An 18,766-nucleotide genomic window follows, 5' to 3' on the forward strand; every position below is an offset into this window, starting at 1 on the left:
GTCGTTTGAGGAGAGGTTCTGTTCCAGCTTTTCCGCGTAGCACTTCTTTTCGGACCTCAGTTCCCTGTTTAGGTCGTTTCTTGCCCTCTTGTAGTCCTCCTGGTTGCCGGACTTGTGTGCGGCTTCTTTGCTGCGTCGCAGTTGTCGTAGTCTTTTTGAGAACCACGGTTTATCGTTTGGATATATTTTGAAGGATTTTGTAGGGATGCAGGAGTTCTCGCAGAAGCCAATGTACGAGGATACATTGTCTGCCCACTCGTCCAGGTTAGGCGATTCCAGAGCCTTTCAGTCTGTGCAGTCCAGACAGGCCTGAAGTTGTAGTTTGGCCTCACTTGACCACACCTTGAAGGATTTGGTGACTGGTTTTGAGGTTTCCAGGCGCCTTTTGTAAGTAGGTATCAGGTGGATGATGCAGTGGTCAGATGAGCCTAGTGCTGCCTGCGGTGTCGCTTTGTATGCATCTTTCAGGACCGTGTAGCAATGGTCGAGGGCGTTGGCATTCCTGGTGGGGCAGGTGATGTGCTGGTGGAAGCGGGGCAGCTCATTTCGGAGGTTGGCCTTGTTGAAATCCCCCAAGATAATGAACATCGAGTCCGGGAGGGCCGTCTCCCACTGCATGATGGTATCACTGAGATCACGCAGGGCAGCATTTACCTCTGCATCAGGAGGGATATACACACCCACGAGGACATAGGAGGAAAACTCCCTGGGCGAGTAGATTGGCCTGCAATTGATGAGGAGGAGTTCAAGTTCTGGTGTGCATTTCTTGGCCAGTACAGAGGTGTTTGGGCACCAGACGGAGCTGATGTAGAAGCAGATGCCGCCCCCTTTCTTTTTTCCCAGAGAGGGTGCTGTCACGGTCTGCTCGGATGAGGCTGAAGCCTGGGAGCTGGAGGGCACTCTCAGGGATGTCGTCATAAAGCCACTTTTCGGTAAAGCAAAAGACTGGGGTGTTGTTACCGAGTTCCCTCTTGTCGCTGAGGAGTCTCAGTTCATCTAGCTTGTTAGGGAGGGAGCGGACGTTTGCTAGGAGGACCGCGGGAATGGATGACTGCAGGCCTCTTCTCTTCAGCCTCGCCCGAACACCTGATCGACAACCCCTGTGATGGTTAGTGCGAGGCCAGGACGTAGAAGTGGTGATTTCTTGTGCTTGGTTCCAAACAGAGTTGGTCAGGAGCCTGTCCTCCGCATGTAGGGCTGAGATATGTTCCCATTTGAGTAGCTGTGCTCTGGATTAGGTGGTGCGAGGGGGGTGGGGGTAGCGTTGGAGGCATGGATGGTAGCCCAGCACAGTGCGACATGGAATGTTCACCAGTATAGTATTAGTGCGCACAGAAGTGCGCTAACAGACCGTCTGCAGTGAGACATAGATGTAAAAACAACACGTGCAACAGTCCATCCGCCATGTGACACAGATGTAAGAGGCGAGTGCAATAACAGTCTGTTTGCAGGGTGACACAGATGTAAGAGGCATGTGCAATAACAGTCCTTTAGCAGTGTGACAAAGATGCAAGAAACATGTGCAATAACAGTCCTTCAGCAGTGTGACACAGATGCAAGAAACATGTGCAATAACAGCCCATCCGCAGTGCGACACAGATGTAGGGGGCATGTGCAGTAACAGTCCGTCAGCAGTGCGACACAGATGTAAGGGGCATGTGCAATAACAGTCCATCAGCAGTGCGACGCACATGTAAGGGGCATGTGCAATATAACAGTCCATCCGCAGTGCGACAGATGTAAGGGGCATGTGCAATAACAGTCCATCAGCAGTGCGACGCACATGTAAGGGGCATGTGCAATATAACAGTCCATCCGCAGTGCGACAGATGTAAGGGGCATGTGCAATAACAGTCCATCAGCAGTGCGACACAGATGTAAGGGGCATGTGCAATAACAGTCCATCAGCAGTGCGACGCAGATGTAAGGGGCATGTGCAATAACGGTCCATCCGCAGTGTGACACAGGTGTGGCAGCAGACATTCAGCAGTGTGGCGCAGGCACAATAACAGGCCATCCGTAGTGCAGTAGCGGTGTAATGCAGTCCACAAGCTGGCAGCGAAAATGCATTTTCTGCAAAGGACGAACTATATGCCACACACAACAACTCCCCACTGTGAACATACCATTATAAACCACTAGGGCTGTCCTTATCTGGTTCAAATGGTGTCAAGCGTGTGTGGCTGCAACCTCGTGAGGCATACAAAGACAAGTAAGTCTTGCTTACAGTCAAGCACGGTGGTAGGATTGTCATGGTTTTGGGGGGCATGAGTGCTGCCGGCACTCAAGCTACAGTTAATTGAGGCAACCAAGAATGCCAACATGTATTGTGACATGCATGCCCCAGCATGTCTCCAGACTTAATCCCTCTTGAATATCTGTGGGGCATCCTCAAACGGAAGGTGGAGGAGTGGAAAGTCTTATCTACTTGTAAAGCTCTAGTGAACTCCATGCCCAAGAGAGTTAAAGGATACCCGAACTGACATGTGGCATGATGAGATAGACATGTGTATGTACAGTGCCTAGCACACAAATAACTATGCTGTGTTCATTTTTTTTCTTTCTGTGTCGGAAAGAGTTAAATATCAGGTATGTTAGTGGCTGACTCAGTCCTGACTCAGACAGGAAGTGACTACAGTGTGACCCTCACTGATAAGAAATTACAACTAGAAAAAACTTTCCTAGCAGAAAATGGCTTCTGAGAGCAAGGAAGAGATAAAAAGGGGAATTTCTTATCAGTGAGGGTCACACTGTAGTCACTTCCTGTCTGCGTCAGGACTGAGTCAGCCACTTACATACCTGATATTTAACTCTTTCAGGCAGAGAAAGGGAAAAAAAAGGAACACAGCATAGTTTTTTTGTGTGCTAGGCACTGTACATACACATGTCTATTTCATCATGTCACATGTCAGTTTGGGTATCCTTTAAGGCAGTGCTGCGAAATAAGGGTGCACACACAATATATTTACTCTTTGGGCAAAGTTTTGACATTTTTCGCTTAGAGGGGTACATATTTTTGTTGCCACCGATTTTAGACATTGATGGCTGTGTGTTGAGTTATTTTGATGGGACACCAAGTTTACACTGACCTCTTCACTAAGATCATGCTGGAGATAATAAGGCAAGAGAAAACTTGCCACAGCACAGTGAGATAGTTATCTTATCTCTTCATTCCTTAAGTTACCTCCTCTGTAGTTATTTTCACACACAGTTAATTAACAGCCTGTCTTTAACTTTAGAATTCTGGAGTTATTTTAAGGATTGAAAAATTAACTTTGGAAATCTCACCTTAAAGAGAACCCGAGGTGGGATTTCATTATGTTAGTGGGGCACAGAGGCTGGTTGTGCACACTAACACCAGCCTCTGTTGCCCCATGGTGTGCCTCCATGTCCCCCCTGCGCGCCGCTATACCCCCGCAGTGCTGGCGACACGCAGCGTGTCGCCAGCACAATGTTTACCTAAGCGCTGTCTGTCAGTGCCGCTCCCCCGCCTCCTCCGCATCGGCGCTACCTGCCCGCGTCACTTCCCTCCTATCAGCGGGAGGGAAGGGACACGGGCGGGTAGCGCCGATGCGGGGGAGCGGCGCTGACAGACAGCGCTTAGGTAAACATTGTGCTGGCGACACGCTGCGTGTCGCCAGCACTGCGGGGGTATAGCGGCGCGCAGGGGGGACATGGAGGCACACCATGGGGCAACAGAGGCTGGTGTTAGTGTGCACAACCAGCCTCTGTGCCCCACTAACATAATGAAATCCCACCTCGGGTTCTCTTTAACTTAAAGACAGAAGAGTTAACTTTAGATTTGCCTGAGGTCAAATGTTTCCTGAATACTACATGCCTTATCACCATGGTGATAACTCTAGAAGCCGTAATAAAGACAGGAGATAAGCTTAGTGAATTGAGACCATTGTATCAAAGTGTCATACAGTGTTGTCCCATGAAAAGATAAAATATTTACAAAAATGTGTGGGGTGTATTTATTATTGCCGTATACAATATCTATACCGTATATAATATCTATTATTACTTTTTCTTAAATGTGCCCATACCCATGCCTGTACAGTAGTAATATCCCCTGCTGTAAATAGTGGGCATACATTTACTAACGTTTCAGCAACCCCGGCTATCTTTCTTTACAGCTCAGGTGAAGGCTGGAATTTATTACAGAATATACAATTTTTAAATAATGCAGGTTTGCTTTATCATGATCACATAACTGCCCCACCGTATTCCAACTAAAGGATTAGTATTGTAGCCAGGTGACTAACATATGTAGTTACTTAGCTACAGAGACTTTGCTTTGTTTTAATCCCTTTGCATCTGCTTGAACACTGTAACTTTTTCTGCTGTTAACAGCATATCACCTTTAGTATATCGCCCCCATATTTCTACAAAGGTGCAAAAGAAAAATGAGCATTGACATCATCGTTTGCATTCAGTTTATCACCTTTGCATATGGCTGTCTATCATACAGTGATGAGAATCATTATAATGAGTCCAAATTGCCAGAATTAAAGGCTTTGTGTTATGCATATAGACAGCATATAAAGTAATTTGGCAATTAGGCTGGGAGTGTTATTTAACAGAAACTGAAGTAATGATGTGGGCAGGTTTCCAATTATTTAATCTAGTATTTGTGTTAAATATGGTTAAGGCCACTTTTCAAGCAACTAATGATCACCATTTCCTTTATATCTTTATATGTAAACACAGCATTATTTATTTTGTAATGCTAGATCCGTTTGGTGGTTGAGGAGGGTCTAAACCAGCTGCCATACACAGAGTGTACAGTCACCACACCTACAGGTAAGGTTGCCTATGCATTATATTCACCTACAAGGGGATGCTGAAAAGTTCTAAGCCTGACGTAGAGCCATGATACTTACATGTTTGACATATTCACCCCAAAGCACAACACTCCTGGCATGATATTTCTCAAGTTGTTTTGTCTCTGAATCATGGTGATATAACCTTGTATCTTCAGCAGTACTGAGTCCAAAAATGGACTCTAAATTGAGCAAAGTGCTGCAGTCAACTTGGAGATGTTCACTCATTTTGGCGTAATTGTCCATATTCAATCAATTTAGCACTTATTTGATTGACATACACCACTGCTTATAAATTATAAACCCAACATGTCCCGAGTTATCTCTAGTGTCTCCGTAATTGTTTAAGCTGAGGTTCATCATCAAAATTGGCAACAGTTTTTAACCACTTAAAGTAAACCCCTTGATAAGTGTATGGTATGGGTACCTTAAACCCTGAACAAGCATGCAGATCAGGTGTTTTTGACTGAAGTATGATTAGCCACATGCTTGTTACAGGTGTGTGATTGAGACACTACTGAAACCAGGGAGAACAGCGGGATTACCAGGCAACTGGTATTTTAAAGGAAATAAATAGGCCAGCCACCATATGCTTATCTTCTATTGAGTGTGTAGGATTTGCCATTCATGCCAGATTAAAGTCATTACTAAGAGGTAAGCAAATTAGGGTTTATGTAATGGAAATGTTATGCAATAGTTTTTAAATGAATCCAGAACAGCTTGATTCATTTTTATTTATTTAAGTTTATTTTTTTACAATCATAACTGTGGCGCCTGCACGAGACTGAAATCACTGCTAATTTACTAACCCTTCAGCAACTGCCACTATGTACCAACAGTACCCAGGCAAAGACTGCAAGCTTTTACCACCTGATGGCACACAATTTTTAACCACTTTGCATCCAGACCTTCTTTTCCACTTATGGACCAGGGCAATTTTGACGCTTTAGCTATGTCCCTATTTAATCAGCAATAACTTCATCCCTTCATACTTAAATGATCTATATATCGTTTTTTCAAGACAAACTAGGCTTTCATTGAGGGGTATTTTGTCCCAAGAAAAATGTTCTTTTCTATGCATATTAATGTGAAAAAAGCAGAAAAAAAATGCATTATTTTTACCAATACCTGTTCAAAAATAAAACGTACTGCTGTGATAAAAACTGTGCCACCAGTTTATATCCCCCCAGTATAGATATACAGATGTGTCCCCAGTATCAGCCCCCCCAGTATAGCCATGTGTCCCCAATATCAGCCCCCCAGTATAGCCAGATGTGTCCCCTGTAGAAATACAGATTCACCCCCAGGAATAGCGCCGCTCTTTATAGCCAGATGTGTCTCCGAGATCAGCATTCCCCCATTATAGCCAGATGTACCCCCAGGATTAGCGCCATCCCCCCATTATAGCCAAATGTGTCCCCAGTATTAGGTTATGGTCCTCCAGGTGCCTAGATGTGCCATATTATTAAATCCCCCTTCCCATCAGTTACCCACATGTCCCCCAGTAAGATCAATACCCCCTTAACATATCCTCCAATCCCCCCCCCCCCCCCCCAATCAATAGACTGATGCTCCCCCCCCCCCCCATCAGGCTGCCCCCTCCGTGCACTAATCATTTGAAGTAAAAAAAACATCAGCAAGCAGCCTCTCTCACCTTACCTTGTTCCTGCGACCATCCTGCAGCCCGAGCCTCCATCCCCCCACTCTGCAATCAGCCGCATAATGCCGACAACCCGGGTCCCGGCTTGATGACGTCATCAAGCCGATACCCGGATATTCAGCATTACACGGCTGAGTGCAGAGCGGGGAACGGAGGCTCGGGCTGCAGGATGGTCACAGGAACAAGGTAAGGTGAGAGAGGCTGCTTGCTGATGTTTTTTTTTTTTAAATGATTTGTGCTTGGAGGGGGACAGATGAAGGATCCCTGCAGTTGGCTATTGCCGCGATCGTTCATCCATGAGGTGTGGACTAATTGGCTGCAAGGTAACATGTTCCCTTTCGCCAATTAGTACTGCAGCTGACAGTGTTGGGAAGCATGCTCTGGAGCATGCCTGATCAGGCACTGCTGGGGTAAAATGTAAAATCATATGTCTACATCCTCGTGGCTTTGATGAAGTCACAGAGGACGTAGATATACTGTATTGGTGAAATAAGTGGTTAAAACCTCCATTTGACACGTCTTATCTAAAAGTGTTAGAAACCCTGTTGAATGACTGTTATAGATGCACATGGAAACAATGTGATGGAGCTGAAATACATTTTGCCATTCATTCTTTTAATATATAGAGTCAGGCTGAAAACAGTTATTTTTCCCACAATCCTTCAGGGCAAGGTGAGTCGTCGCCCCTCCCAGACGCAGGAACAGACAGCACTTCCCCTATAAAACATTGTAACAGTTAGTCCACCCTCAGTGCTGTTTGTTCCTGCGTCCAGGCAGGTCGGCATCTCCCCTAAGGATTGAGCCTGTGTGCTGGGCTGCAGGTTTTAATTCTATGGGCGGCTGAGATGGTGGTACCGAGGCCATCTAGCCTTCGCTTCACGCTGGACACCCGAGTGAAGTTTGCCTACCTTTCTGCTCCTAACTGTAGGAGGGCAAGTGTGGAAGGCATGGCGTTCTTTTCTCGCTCTAAATGAGGTTGGTTCCGGAGGGCAGGTAAGCCGCTGGCGTGCTGTTGCTGGCTGAGCGTGGGGAGGTGCATGGCGCATGATGGACGCTGGTCCAAGTTGGCTCCCCTGTGGCGCGTATCTTCCGGCGGGTATGCCGGAAGACGCGCTTTAGCCTGTCGGGCCTTCTCTCCGTCACTTCCGGTCCTGCCTCCGTGAGTTCTAGGCGGAAGGATAAGAGAACGCTGTGCGTGGCTGGCGGGCATTAGTTACTCTGCAGAGGAGAGACTGCTGTCTTGGCTGCTGGATGTCTCCAGGATGTCGGCGCCGGATAAGGCAGAGAGTAACCCAGCCGCTCAGAAGGTGAGAGTATGGGATCTCTTTCTGAGCCATACGCTAAGGTGCATTTGAATGGTGCTTATATCTGCTGTTTTTTCTCTATATATTTTTCAGACTAAACAGAATGATGCAGGAGATAAGGCGAGGCCTCCTCCTACCTATAAGCGATGCCCTATGTGTAGCGTTAAGATGCCATTGCCATACTCCAAAACTTTGTGTCAACAGTGTATGGAGAGAGTTTTAGGAGAGCAGTCAGGTCCCTCTGTACAGGAGACTTTGCAGGCTTTTAGGGAAGAGATTAACTCTTCATTGGCTTCATTTAAATCCTCTTTAACAGTAGCATGTGCTTCTACTTCTCAGGTTGCTACTGTGTCTGTTCCTGCTTTGAATCCTATCTCAGAAAGTGATAGTTCGGCTGAGTCTGACTCTAGAGAGATTGAAATTGATACATCTTCTAGATTCAAATTTCGTGTGGAAGATACTGAAGCCTTGATTGCAGCTATTAATGATACGCTGAAAATTGCGCAAAAAGGTGGATCAGCGCAACACCAGGCCGCCTCCGAATGGCCTCCATCAGAGATGCGCTGAGCCCCCCCAGGAACTACAAACGCACCTTGAACCCAAACAGAAGCTCTGCATATACACCAAAAGCATGGCTGTTAAGTGGAAGCAGCTGACCAAAAACGAATTACATTAGTACATAGCAAGGAAGTGAGCAGCGCTACTTAAAAACAGACTAGTGCCTACCTGCAAAAGAGTGCAAGCCCCACTTGTGGGGTCGAATACACACTGAGCATACACATGACCTGTCTACCACTAGAGGAGGATGTTGGAATTGAATAAGGATGCAGTGTCTGGGTTGTCCATACATGATCAATTATATAAGGGGATGGAGGAGAAAGAAGGTCTTACTTTTCCTGTCCACAATGCTATTAAGCAGTCGATTCTTAGAGAGTGGAAAGATCCTGAGAAAAGGCTGCTTATTTCCAAAACAGTAAAACGCAGATTTCCTTTTACTGTTGAGGATTCGGCTCTTTGGGACAAATGTCCAAAATTGGGCGCTCCTTTTTCTCAAGTTTCCAAACCAGGTGATTTGGCATTTGAGGATTTAGGGGATCTTAACCACCCCGGCGTTCTGATTAAATCGCCAGGGTGGCTGAGGGAGGGTTTTTTTTAATTAAAAAAAAAACTATTTCATGCAGCCAACTGAAAGTTGGCTGCATGAAAGCCCACTAGAGGGCGCTCCGGAGGCGTTCTTCCGATCGCCTCCGGCGGCCAGAAGTAACACGGAAGGCCGCAATAAGCGGCCTTCCGTGTTTCGCTTACCTCGGAGTGACGTCATGGACGTCAGCCGACGTCCTGACGTCAGCCGCCTCCGATCCAGCCCTTAGCGCTGGCCGGAACTGTTTGTTCCGGCTACGCTGGGCTCGGGCGGCTGGGGGGACCCTCTTTCGCCGCTGCACGCGGCGGATCGCCGCACTGCAGCGGCGATCAGGCAGCACACGCGGCTGGCAAAGTGCCGGCTGCGTGTGCTGCTTTTTATTTGGTGAAAATCGGCCCAGCAGGGCCTGAGCGGCAGCCTCTGGCGGTGTTGGACGAGCTGAGCTCGTCCAGACCGCTCAGCTGGTTAAAGATCCGGTAGATAAGAGAATTGATGCTTATCTCAAGAGATCTTGGGAGGCAACGGCAGCCTCCTTTAGGCCTGCGGTAGCTTCTACATGTGTAGCCAGAACACTAGAATTATGGGTCAATCAACTGAAAGCTAGCATTCTGGCGGGTGCTTCAGTTGAGCAGTTATTGGAATCCATCACGGTTATAAATAAGGCGGCTAACTATTTGGCAGATGCCTCGGCGGAAGCGGTTAGGTTTACCGCTAGGTCAACGGCTCTGGTGAATGTGGCACGCAGGGCTCTGTGGTTAAAAACTTGGGATGGTAATTTAGCATCCAAAAACAGACTGTGTGGAGTTCCTTTTTCTGGAGATTTGCTGTTTGGTCCAGATTTGGATTTGGCTCTAGAAAGGACTTCGAATAAAAGAAAGACCTTTCCTAAGAAGCAAAAGACGGCAAATAAACGGTTTTTTCGTAAACCAAAAGCTGATCAAAAAGAACCTGCTAGGGAGCAGAAAGGAGTCAAAAGATGGTTCTCTGACAAATCCAGAAGGGGGGGTTTTAGGTCTAAGCCCTCTAAATCTCAAACGAAGCCACAATGACTCGTTTGTGGCGGTGGGGGGAAGACTAAAATACTTTGCCCACAAATGGTCGATGATGGCAAAAAGTCCATTCATTCGGCAGACAGTCAAATTCGGTTATCAGATAGAGTTTGCTTTACCCCCTCCGTCAAGATTCATTGTGTCACGACATCCAAAGTATCCGGCTCTTTTTCCCGAGATCCTGCAAATATTAAAAAGTATGCTGGATCAAAATGTGGTTTGCAATGTTCCAAAGGAGGAACAAAAAGAAGGTTTCTATTCAACAATATTTCTAGTAAAGAAACAATCGGGAAGATTCCGATTGATTCTAAACTTAAAGAGTCTAAATCAGGGGTGCCCACACTTTTTCAGGTCACGAGCTACTTTTAAAATGACCAAGCCTAGGAGATCTACCAACATACGCATGCACCCCCCCCCCCCCCCCCCCACACACACACACACACACACACACATATCCCAGCATAGTTAGGCACAGTGAGTGTCATGATCCCCCCTCCCCATCACAGCATAGCTGTAAAAAAATGGTCACAGAACCCTTCTCTTTAACACCTGTCCCCCCTTTCACAATCCTTCTCCCACCACAGCACATGGCTCCTGTGATCAACACATCTATAAACGCCCCCTCCAACCACTGCAATCCCCCCATCTTCATCAAATCTAAACTTCCATATGCCCAGTTGCCCACCTTGCAGAGCAGTCTCTTTAGCCCCCTTTCTGTGCGCAGCATCAGTCGCCTCTGTTCGCCTCACAAGAGCGGGGATGACTGTTAGACGTCACTGAAGACCCGCGGGACTTGGGGAGGAGTGGCCACACGGCTTGCATCACAGAGCATGAAGGGGAAGGAGAGGCTCCCCATTTGCTCCTCTCCCCTTCAGCCACGCCTCTCCCCATGAGCCGCGCCTCTCCCCTGCAGCTGCTAGGAGAAAATGACAGCCGAGGCTACACGTAATTTCACAGCCGCAACCACGCTGCATCTAAATTTGACAGGACGCGGCCGGACGGCCGGGATCTACTCAGAGGGCGGTCGCGATCTACCGGTAGATCGCGATCGACGTATTGGGCACCCCTGGTCTAAATCCATTCAAGAGAAAGAAAAAGTTTCGTATGGAAACGATTTTTACAGTAAGAGATCTGTTATTTCCCGGGGTTTTTATGGCATCTCTAGACCTCAGAGATGCCTATTGGCACATCCCAATTCACAAGAGGTCACAGAAATTTTTAAGATTCGCCCTCCAAATAGACGGGCAGGTAAGGCACTTTCAGTTCCTATGCCTCCCGTTTGGGATCACTTCTGCACCAAGGATATTTACAAAAATCCTAGGCGAAGCTCTAATGCCATTAAGAGAAGAGTCGGTCCTTGTAGTGCCTTATCTGGACGACCTACTGATACTGGGAAATTCGGAGGCACAAGTAAAGCATCATTTGCAGAGAGTATCAACTCATTTACAATCCTTGGGCTGGATTATAAATCGAGAAAAATCATGTCTAGATCCAAGCCAAAATATGGTGTTTCTGGGTATTTTGATAGATTCTTTAAGTCAAAAGTTGTTTCTTCCACGGGAAAAAGTGGAAAAGGTAAAGTTGGCAGTTCAAAAATTGCAGGAGGAGTTACGACCTACGCTAAGATTGGTCTCCCGAGTGTTGGGGTTGATGTCCTCAACAATGGTGGCGGTGCCATGGGCATTGTCTCATATAAGGAGACTCCAGCGTGTATTCCTGGAGAATTGGGACGGTCAGCCTCAAAGTTTGGAGATTCGTGTGAGAATTCCAGCATCAGTCTCCCTGTCCCTTCAGTGGTGGTTGGAAGAAGTCAATTTTGTTGAAGGGAAGACTGTGGAAAGAGCCGGTAGATCAGATTTTAACCACGGATGCAAGTTCGTGGGGTTGGGGGGCGCATGTGGGGCATTTGGCCTTCCAGGGCAAATGGTCAAAAACAGAGTCCCAAATGTCCTCGAATTGGAGAGAATTGAGAGCTGTGAAATTGGCCTTGATTCAAACGAAGACCATTCTGGGTCAATCACACGTCCTGGTTCAGTCAGACAATATAACAACGGTGGCGTTCTTAAACAAACAGGGAGGCACGAGATCCCTGTTATTGCAGGAAGAAGCGGAAGAGATTTTATTTTGGGCAGAAAGGAATGTGTTGTCCTTGAGAGCAGTCCATCTCAAGGGCACATTGAACATAGACGCAGACAAATTAAGCAGAAATGCAATTCGGACTTCAGAATGGTCCTTAAACAAGAAAATATTTTTACAGATTGCGGAGAAATGGGGAACACCATCAGTGGATCTGTTGGCAACACAAAAGAATGCTCAGGTACAAAGGTATTATTCTTTGAACCCGAGAGACGATGCGATTGGAGTAAATGCGTTCAATCACCAATGGAATTTTCATTTGATGTATGTGTTTCCACCTCTAAATATGATCCCGGCTGTCCTCATGAAATGGAGGGATCTGAGAGGACGCATGATTCTGATTGCGCCTCGCTGGCCCAGGAGGAGCTGGTTTGCAATGATGAAGTCATTTACAATCGAGGAGCCTTGGATGCTTCCTCTCATACCGGATCTGCTAGTTCAGGGGAACCTGTGGCATCCGCATCCAGAGCGCCTGAATCTGGCAGCTTGGATCCTGAATTAGACTGGTTAAGGGGATTAGGAGTGTCCAATAAAGCAGCTCTGACATTGATCGAAAGTCGTAAAGATGTTACGAGAAAGATCTATTTAAAATACTGGAAGACTTTTCACCTTTGGTTGCGAAAGTCAAAGTTTAATAATCTATCTATCCCAGCAGTCTTGGATTTTCTCCAGGATGGATGGGATAAGAAGTTATCGGTCAGTACATTAAAAGTTCAGATGGCAGCCCTTTCGGCTCTGTCGGGTCTTCCGATTTCTTCATCTCCTCTAATTTTAAGATTCGTGAAGGCTGTATCAAGGAAATCTCCGTTTTTTAGACCATATGTATCTCCATGGGATTTATCCATAGTGTTGCAGGGATTGTCTAGAGGGCCGTTTGAGCCATTGACAGAATGTTCCCTTAAGAATCTCACGCTTAAAGTAGTGTTCTTAATTGCAATAACTTCAGCAAGAAGGGTAAGCGAATTGCAGGCTTTATCAGTTAAAAATCCATATTTTCAGGACTTTCAGGATAGGTTGGTGCTACAGACTGACCCGAAATTCTGTCCAAAGGTGATGTCCAAATTTCATAGATCACAAGATATAGTCTTACCCACATTTTGTGTAGATCCAAGTTGTGAGAAGGAAAGAGTATTTCACACATTGGATGTTAGAAGGTCAGTATTGGAATATTTAGCCAGGACGGCTAGGTTTAGGAAATCAGATTCATTATTTTTATTATTTGCAGGCAAGAATGCAGGGCAGGCTGCATCTAAATCTACAATTGCAAATTGGATCAGGTCAGCTATTATTGAGTCTTATAGAGTAATGAAAGTAGATCCTCCAGCTTCTTTTAAGGCTCATTCTACAAGGGCCATGGCAGCTTCGTGGGCAAATAGGGCAGGAGCTTCTCCTGAGCAAATCTGTAAGGCGGCGACGTGGTCGACCTTTTCTACATTCATTCGCCATTATCGAGTGGATGCATTATCGGCTCACGACCAAGCGTTTGGAAGGAAGATTCTCCAAGCAGTGGTCCCACCCTGAGGTTGTATTACTTGTTAATCGTCTCACCTTGCCCTGAAGGATTGTGGGAAAAAAGCAGAGTTAGTACCTGCTAACGATGTTTTGAACAATCCTTCAGGGCAACGATCCCACCCGGGTGTTTTGTCTTTGTCGGATAATGGCACTTTGTGTGGGTTAGTTGGTTGTTCACCTGTCGCTACTTGTCTAAACGCACTGAGGGTGGACTAACTGTTACAATGTTTTATAGGGGAAGTGCTGTCTGTTCCTGCGTCTGGGAGGGGCGACGTCTCACCTTGCCCTGAAGGATTGTTCAAAACATCGTTAGCAGGTACTAACTCTGCTTTTTCTAAACAAAAGTGGATTTCCCTTGAAGTGAACCTTAACTGTAAAGGGAAGAAAAGTTTCACTCACCTGGTGCTTCCCCAAGCCTCCTGCAGCAGTCCCGTGCCCTTGCAGCTCTTTGAGTGTCCTCCGGTCAGCTGCCGCGGCTTAGTTTCGTTTTCGGCTGACCCCCGGCAACGCGTCCTCTTCTTCGCCTTCCCCGCCGTCATGCGCAAGCGTACTGCGCATGACGCGCTTGTAGGCACGGAAGGCGAAGAAGAGAACGTGTTGAAAACTAAACTAAGCCGCGGCGGGGGACCGCAGGACACTCGAGGAGCTGCGAGGGCAATGGGCGGCTGCAGGGCGCTTGGGGAAGCCCCAGGTAAGTTAAAAAATGTTTTATTTTTTTCCCTTCACAGTTAAGGTTCCCTTTAGGGCTCATTTCCACTATCGCGAGTTTTTCGCATGCAAATTCGCATAGCAATACAAGTGAATGGGACTGTTTCCACTTGTCAGGATTCCTTTGAGTTTTTCTGTGCAGAAAAAATTCGCATGGCAGAGCCATCAGAATACGCATACCGCTATGCAAATCGCATACAATGTATTTAATAGGAAATTCGCATGAGGTTTAGGTATGCGAATTTTCATGCAAATTCGCATAGAAACAATGGAAAAGCACACCAGCACTGCCATGGTTAAATTCGCATGTATCGTCATCCATGCGAATTCGCATGAACCCGCATGCATTTTTACCGCGGCGATTCGCACCGCACAAGTGGAAATGCAGCCTTAAAGTCTGTAATTAATGCCAAATGAGTATGCAGGTCAGATTTTCTGACTCCACTGGCTGCATGCTTATTTCAGGTATGCGACACAGAAACTACTAAAGCCTACTTGGTAGCCAGGCAGTGGTATTACAATGAAAGTTGGTGCATTCTTGTTTCTTCTAATTTCCTGCAAGCATGACAATGGTTTTATTCTTCTTACAGGCTACAAATATGAGGGAGTAAAATTTGAGAAAGGGAACTGTGGAGTTAGCATAATGCGGAGCGGTAAGTAACTTCCATACTAGTCCTCAGTCCAACTTCTTTTCTTATTTTGTTCAGCCCTGATTGATGATACACAGCTTTCAGTATGTTTTAAAAGTACTAAAACAATAATGTGCACATAATACTTTAGCGGTTGTCCGTGGAACTCAGTCATATCGTTGTTTATTATTGTGGGAAACAGAAGTACAGCAAAGTCCCCGTTATCCAGAACCTAGACTGGTAAATTGGCCTCAAAAATAACGTTCCGGTACCTTTTTTTGCTGATCCCAAGAGGCTTGCCTTTGTGCCAAGAAGTCCCAAGGAGCAGCTCCATAGGAAGGACACAGATAACCTGTCTTCTTAGTCCTTCTGGACATCGTCTATGGGCGACTTTTGAAGTGTTTAGTACCCGTTTTGCTACTGATTAGGGTGGGGCGGCAGAGGAGCTCTCAATGTGTGTGCGTCCTCACTCCATCACGGCCAGCCCCGCCCCAGGACACAGATAACCTAACCTGTCTTTTGTGCTGCTCTTTTGCTTCCCCCATGTAGTTGTTCCAGGGCATGTGAGGGGAGGCAGGTAAAACTAACACAGGCTTCTCCTGCTGACTATATGCATCAAGAAAAGAAAATGTTATCCAGGTAAACCCATTCTTGGCCTCAGCTGAAAAGTCTAGCATGTGTATGAGGCTTTATTATAGTCTGTTTATCTTAAAGGATACCTGAGGTGACATGTGACATGATGAGATAGACATGGGTATGTACGGTGCCTAGCACACAAATAACTGTGCTATGTTCCTTTTTTTTTTTTTCTCTGCCCGAAAGAGTTAAATATCAGGTATGTAAGTGGCTGACTCAGTCCTGACTCAGACAGGAATTGACAACAGTGTGACCCTCACTGATAAGAAATTCCAACTATAAAACACTTTCCTAGCAGAAAATGTCTTCTGAGAGCAGGAAAAGAATAAAAAGGGTCAATAGTTAATAGATTTTAGCTCTGGCATACTTCAATGAATGTGTCATTGAGCAAAAACAATAAGAGTTAAAACTTAAAAAGTAGAAGTAAACATGAAATAAAACTGTGGAATATCTTAAAAATGTATGTCACACGTTGCCATCTCAGGCTTGACCTTAAATGTACATAATAAAGTTAATTAAAACCTCACCCTGAACAGCAGTATGTTTCAAGTGATCTGCTTTCAAGGATTTACTGAATATATAATTTGTATCATAGACACCAGTCCAATAAATGTGACTGCAATCTGTATATACAGCTGGTAATCAGGTAAGTGTTGCTGCAGAGGTCTTTGCTGATCCCCCCCTCCTCCTCCCCCCCCCCCCCCCCACAATAGTATGTGCATCTATATCATGGGATGTAGCTATCCCACAGAAGACTCACTACCAATCGGCTGTACCCGATGTGCAGTATGGAGCTGGAGTCTAATAAAGAACCAATCAATATTGGAAAAAATGGCCCGTTAGTGTATGGCCAGATTAAAAAATATGATACATCACATACATATTCCCCATAGGGGAAATGAATACTTTCATGGAAGGTGCTGGATCGGATTATTATCACCCTAAGGTTGTGTGAGCAGTGCAAGTATAGATATAGATGCCCAGAGATGTGACTCAACAATTGTTTCCCCTCATAAAAGAGGCGTTGTCAGGAGTTTGTGAAACACAGCATTTACAATATATACAGTATGTACAAGCTCAACCCTCCACCCAACCAGCAAAGATTCCCCCAGCAACCCGCTCAAGTCAGAGCTGAATGTATGGTTTTGCGAAATGCTTATAAAGCCCTCTTCACATCCGCCCCCTCCAAAGCTACACCCCTCCTGATTATGTATATACTGCTTGCTCCCTCACCTTGACCAGCACCAGCGTCGGCACTCTGTATACCTTAATTCCTCCCCAGTATACTCCCCAGTATACACGCTCATCGCAGTTGTTCGCCAGCGTGTGACGTCACATCCGCCGGCCGTCAGAGCGCGCTGATAGGCTGGATTCACTGAGTGCTTTGCGTCCTACTGTCTGGTTGTCATAGCAACGAGTATACAATCCACGAGTGATTGTTTACCACTCGTGCGTCAACTAGGCCTAGGGGACACTGATGAGGACAAGTACATTACGTTTGTATAGATATTAAAGACGCATGATGTTGATATCTTTCGTTTTACTGAATAGATTCATCAAATACCTTAAAATTGTCCAAATCGGTACTAGAACGGTTAGGTGAACCATTCTCTTAAACAGATCCCATTTAAGTGTGTGAGATTTGAAGTTCACAATGACTAAAGTTTACGAAATGCAGGGGAGATATAGAACCAGGGGGATGAAGGAGGAGGTCGGATGGCCACATATAAGGTACAATGTATGGATGCTGGGGCAAGGAGAAACTCACAGGGAAAGGAATAACCAACTACACTCACTGATAGTGTGAAATTTGCAAAAGTATGGGGATCTACAGTATACGTGGTGGATGAGTTGGTGTGATCTAAACAAAGCCCTTTACAGAAAAGTCCTCGTTCAGGCCCCTTGGGGCTACAGTGTCTAACCTAAAGATCCAGGCTAATTCAAGCTGTAATAGCTTTTTGTCTAAATCTCCGCCCCTGTTTCCACTGTTGAACTCCCCAGAAGGAGATTGCTAGTGGATTGGAAGTGTGGTAATTGTTCATGTGTTTGGCCACAGGGGTGTCTCGTTTGTGCTTTATGTCCCCAACATGCTCTAATACTCTGACTTTTAAAGCCCTGGTTGTCTTTCCCACATATAACAGATCACACTCACATGTGGCTATATATACCAGGCCCCGAGTATTACAGTTAATGAAAGTCCTGATTGTGAACGTCCTGTTCACAGTTTTCGCCCAAAATTCTTTTTTCTTTGATACATGTGAGCAGGCCTTGCAATGGCCACATTTATAACAACCATTTGGTTTTGGTGGTAACCATTTTAAATGTGTGTTATCCATTTTTCTGCTTGAAAACGCACTGTGCCTAGCACACAAATAACTGTGCTATGTTCCTTTTTTTTTCTTCTCTGCCCGAAAGAGTTAAATATCAGGTATGTAAGTGGCTGACTCAGTCCTGACTCAGACAGGAAGTGACAACAGTGTGACCCTCACTGATAAGAAATTCCAACTATAAAACACTTTCCTAGCAGAAAATGTCTTCTGAGAGCAGGAAAAGAATAAAAAGGGTCAATAGTTAATAGATTTTAGCTCTGGCATACTTCAATGAATATGTCATTGAGCAAAAACAATAAGAGTTAAAACTTAAAAAGTAGAAGTAAACATAAAATAAAACTGTGGAATATCTTAAAAAGTCATTTTTAGATGAAGGAAGATAGATATACTGTATTTTTCGGACTATAAGACGCACTTTTTCTCCCTCCGAATACAAGGAGTCCCCGACTTACGAACGCCCACCGATACGAACTGCCGCTTCGCCGCAATGTCGGGGACTCCCTGTGCAGTCCCTATGTCCACTCTGTCATCCTGTCCACCGCCTGCCCCCTCCCCTATAATTAGCAGCAGTATGTATAATCTGATCTCCCGGCGCTGTGTTGTTAGTGGCAGCCATGTATAACCGCCCCCGCAGTGTAATTAGGGGTATCAGTATAATCCAATTAGGCGCTCGCTTTGTAGTTAGTGGCAGCCATGTATTACCTGATAGTCCCGGGCCCACAGTGTATTCGCTGCATTAGTATATTCAATTGCCTCCCGCTGTGCCATTATCAGGCATGTCTCACCCGATCTTAAAAGTCTGCACTGCTCAGAGACCTCTCCTATGTGTCATTCT

At 45.8% G+C, this 18,766-nt stretch overlaps 1 protein-coding gene across 1 annotated transcript in view; it reads left to right on the forward strand.

Moving 5' to 3' along the window:
• UPRT (uracil phosphoribosyltransferase homolog) overlaps window positions 1-18,766 on the forward strand; it is a 55,770-nt gene that overhangs the window by 17,932 nt on the left and 19,072 nt on the right. Inside the window, exons 3-4 of the mRNA XM_068247588.1 lie at window positions 4,737-4,806; window positions 14,927-14,989. Coding sequence (XP_068103689.1) covers window positions 4,737-4,806; window positions 14,927-14,989 — 133 coding nt within the window. The remainder of the gene's footprint in view (window positions 1-4,736; window positions 4,807-14,926; window positions 14,990-18,766) is intronic.

This window comes from Hyperolius riggenbachi, chromosome 8, assembly GCF_040937935.1.
Source record: "Hyperolius riggenbachi isolate aHypRig1 chromosome 8, aHypRig1.pri, whole genome shotgun sequence".
NCBI classification, from domain to species: Eukaryota; Metazoa; Chordata; class Amphibia; order Anura; family Hyperoliidae; genus Hyperolius; species Hyperolius riggenbachi.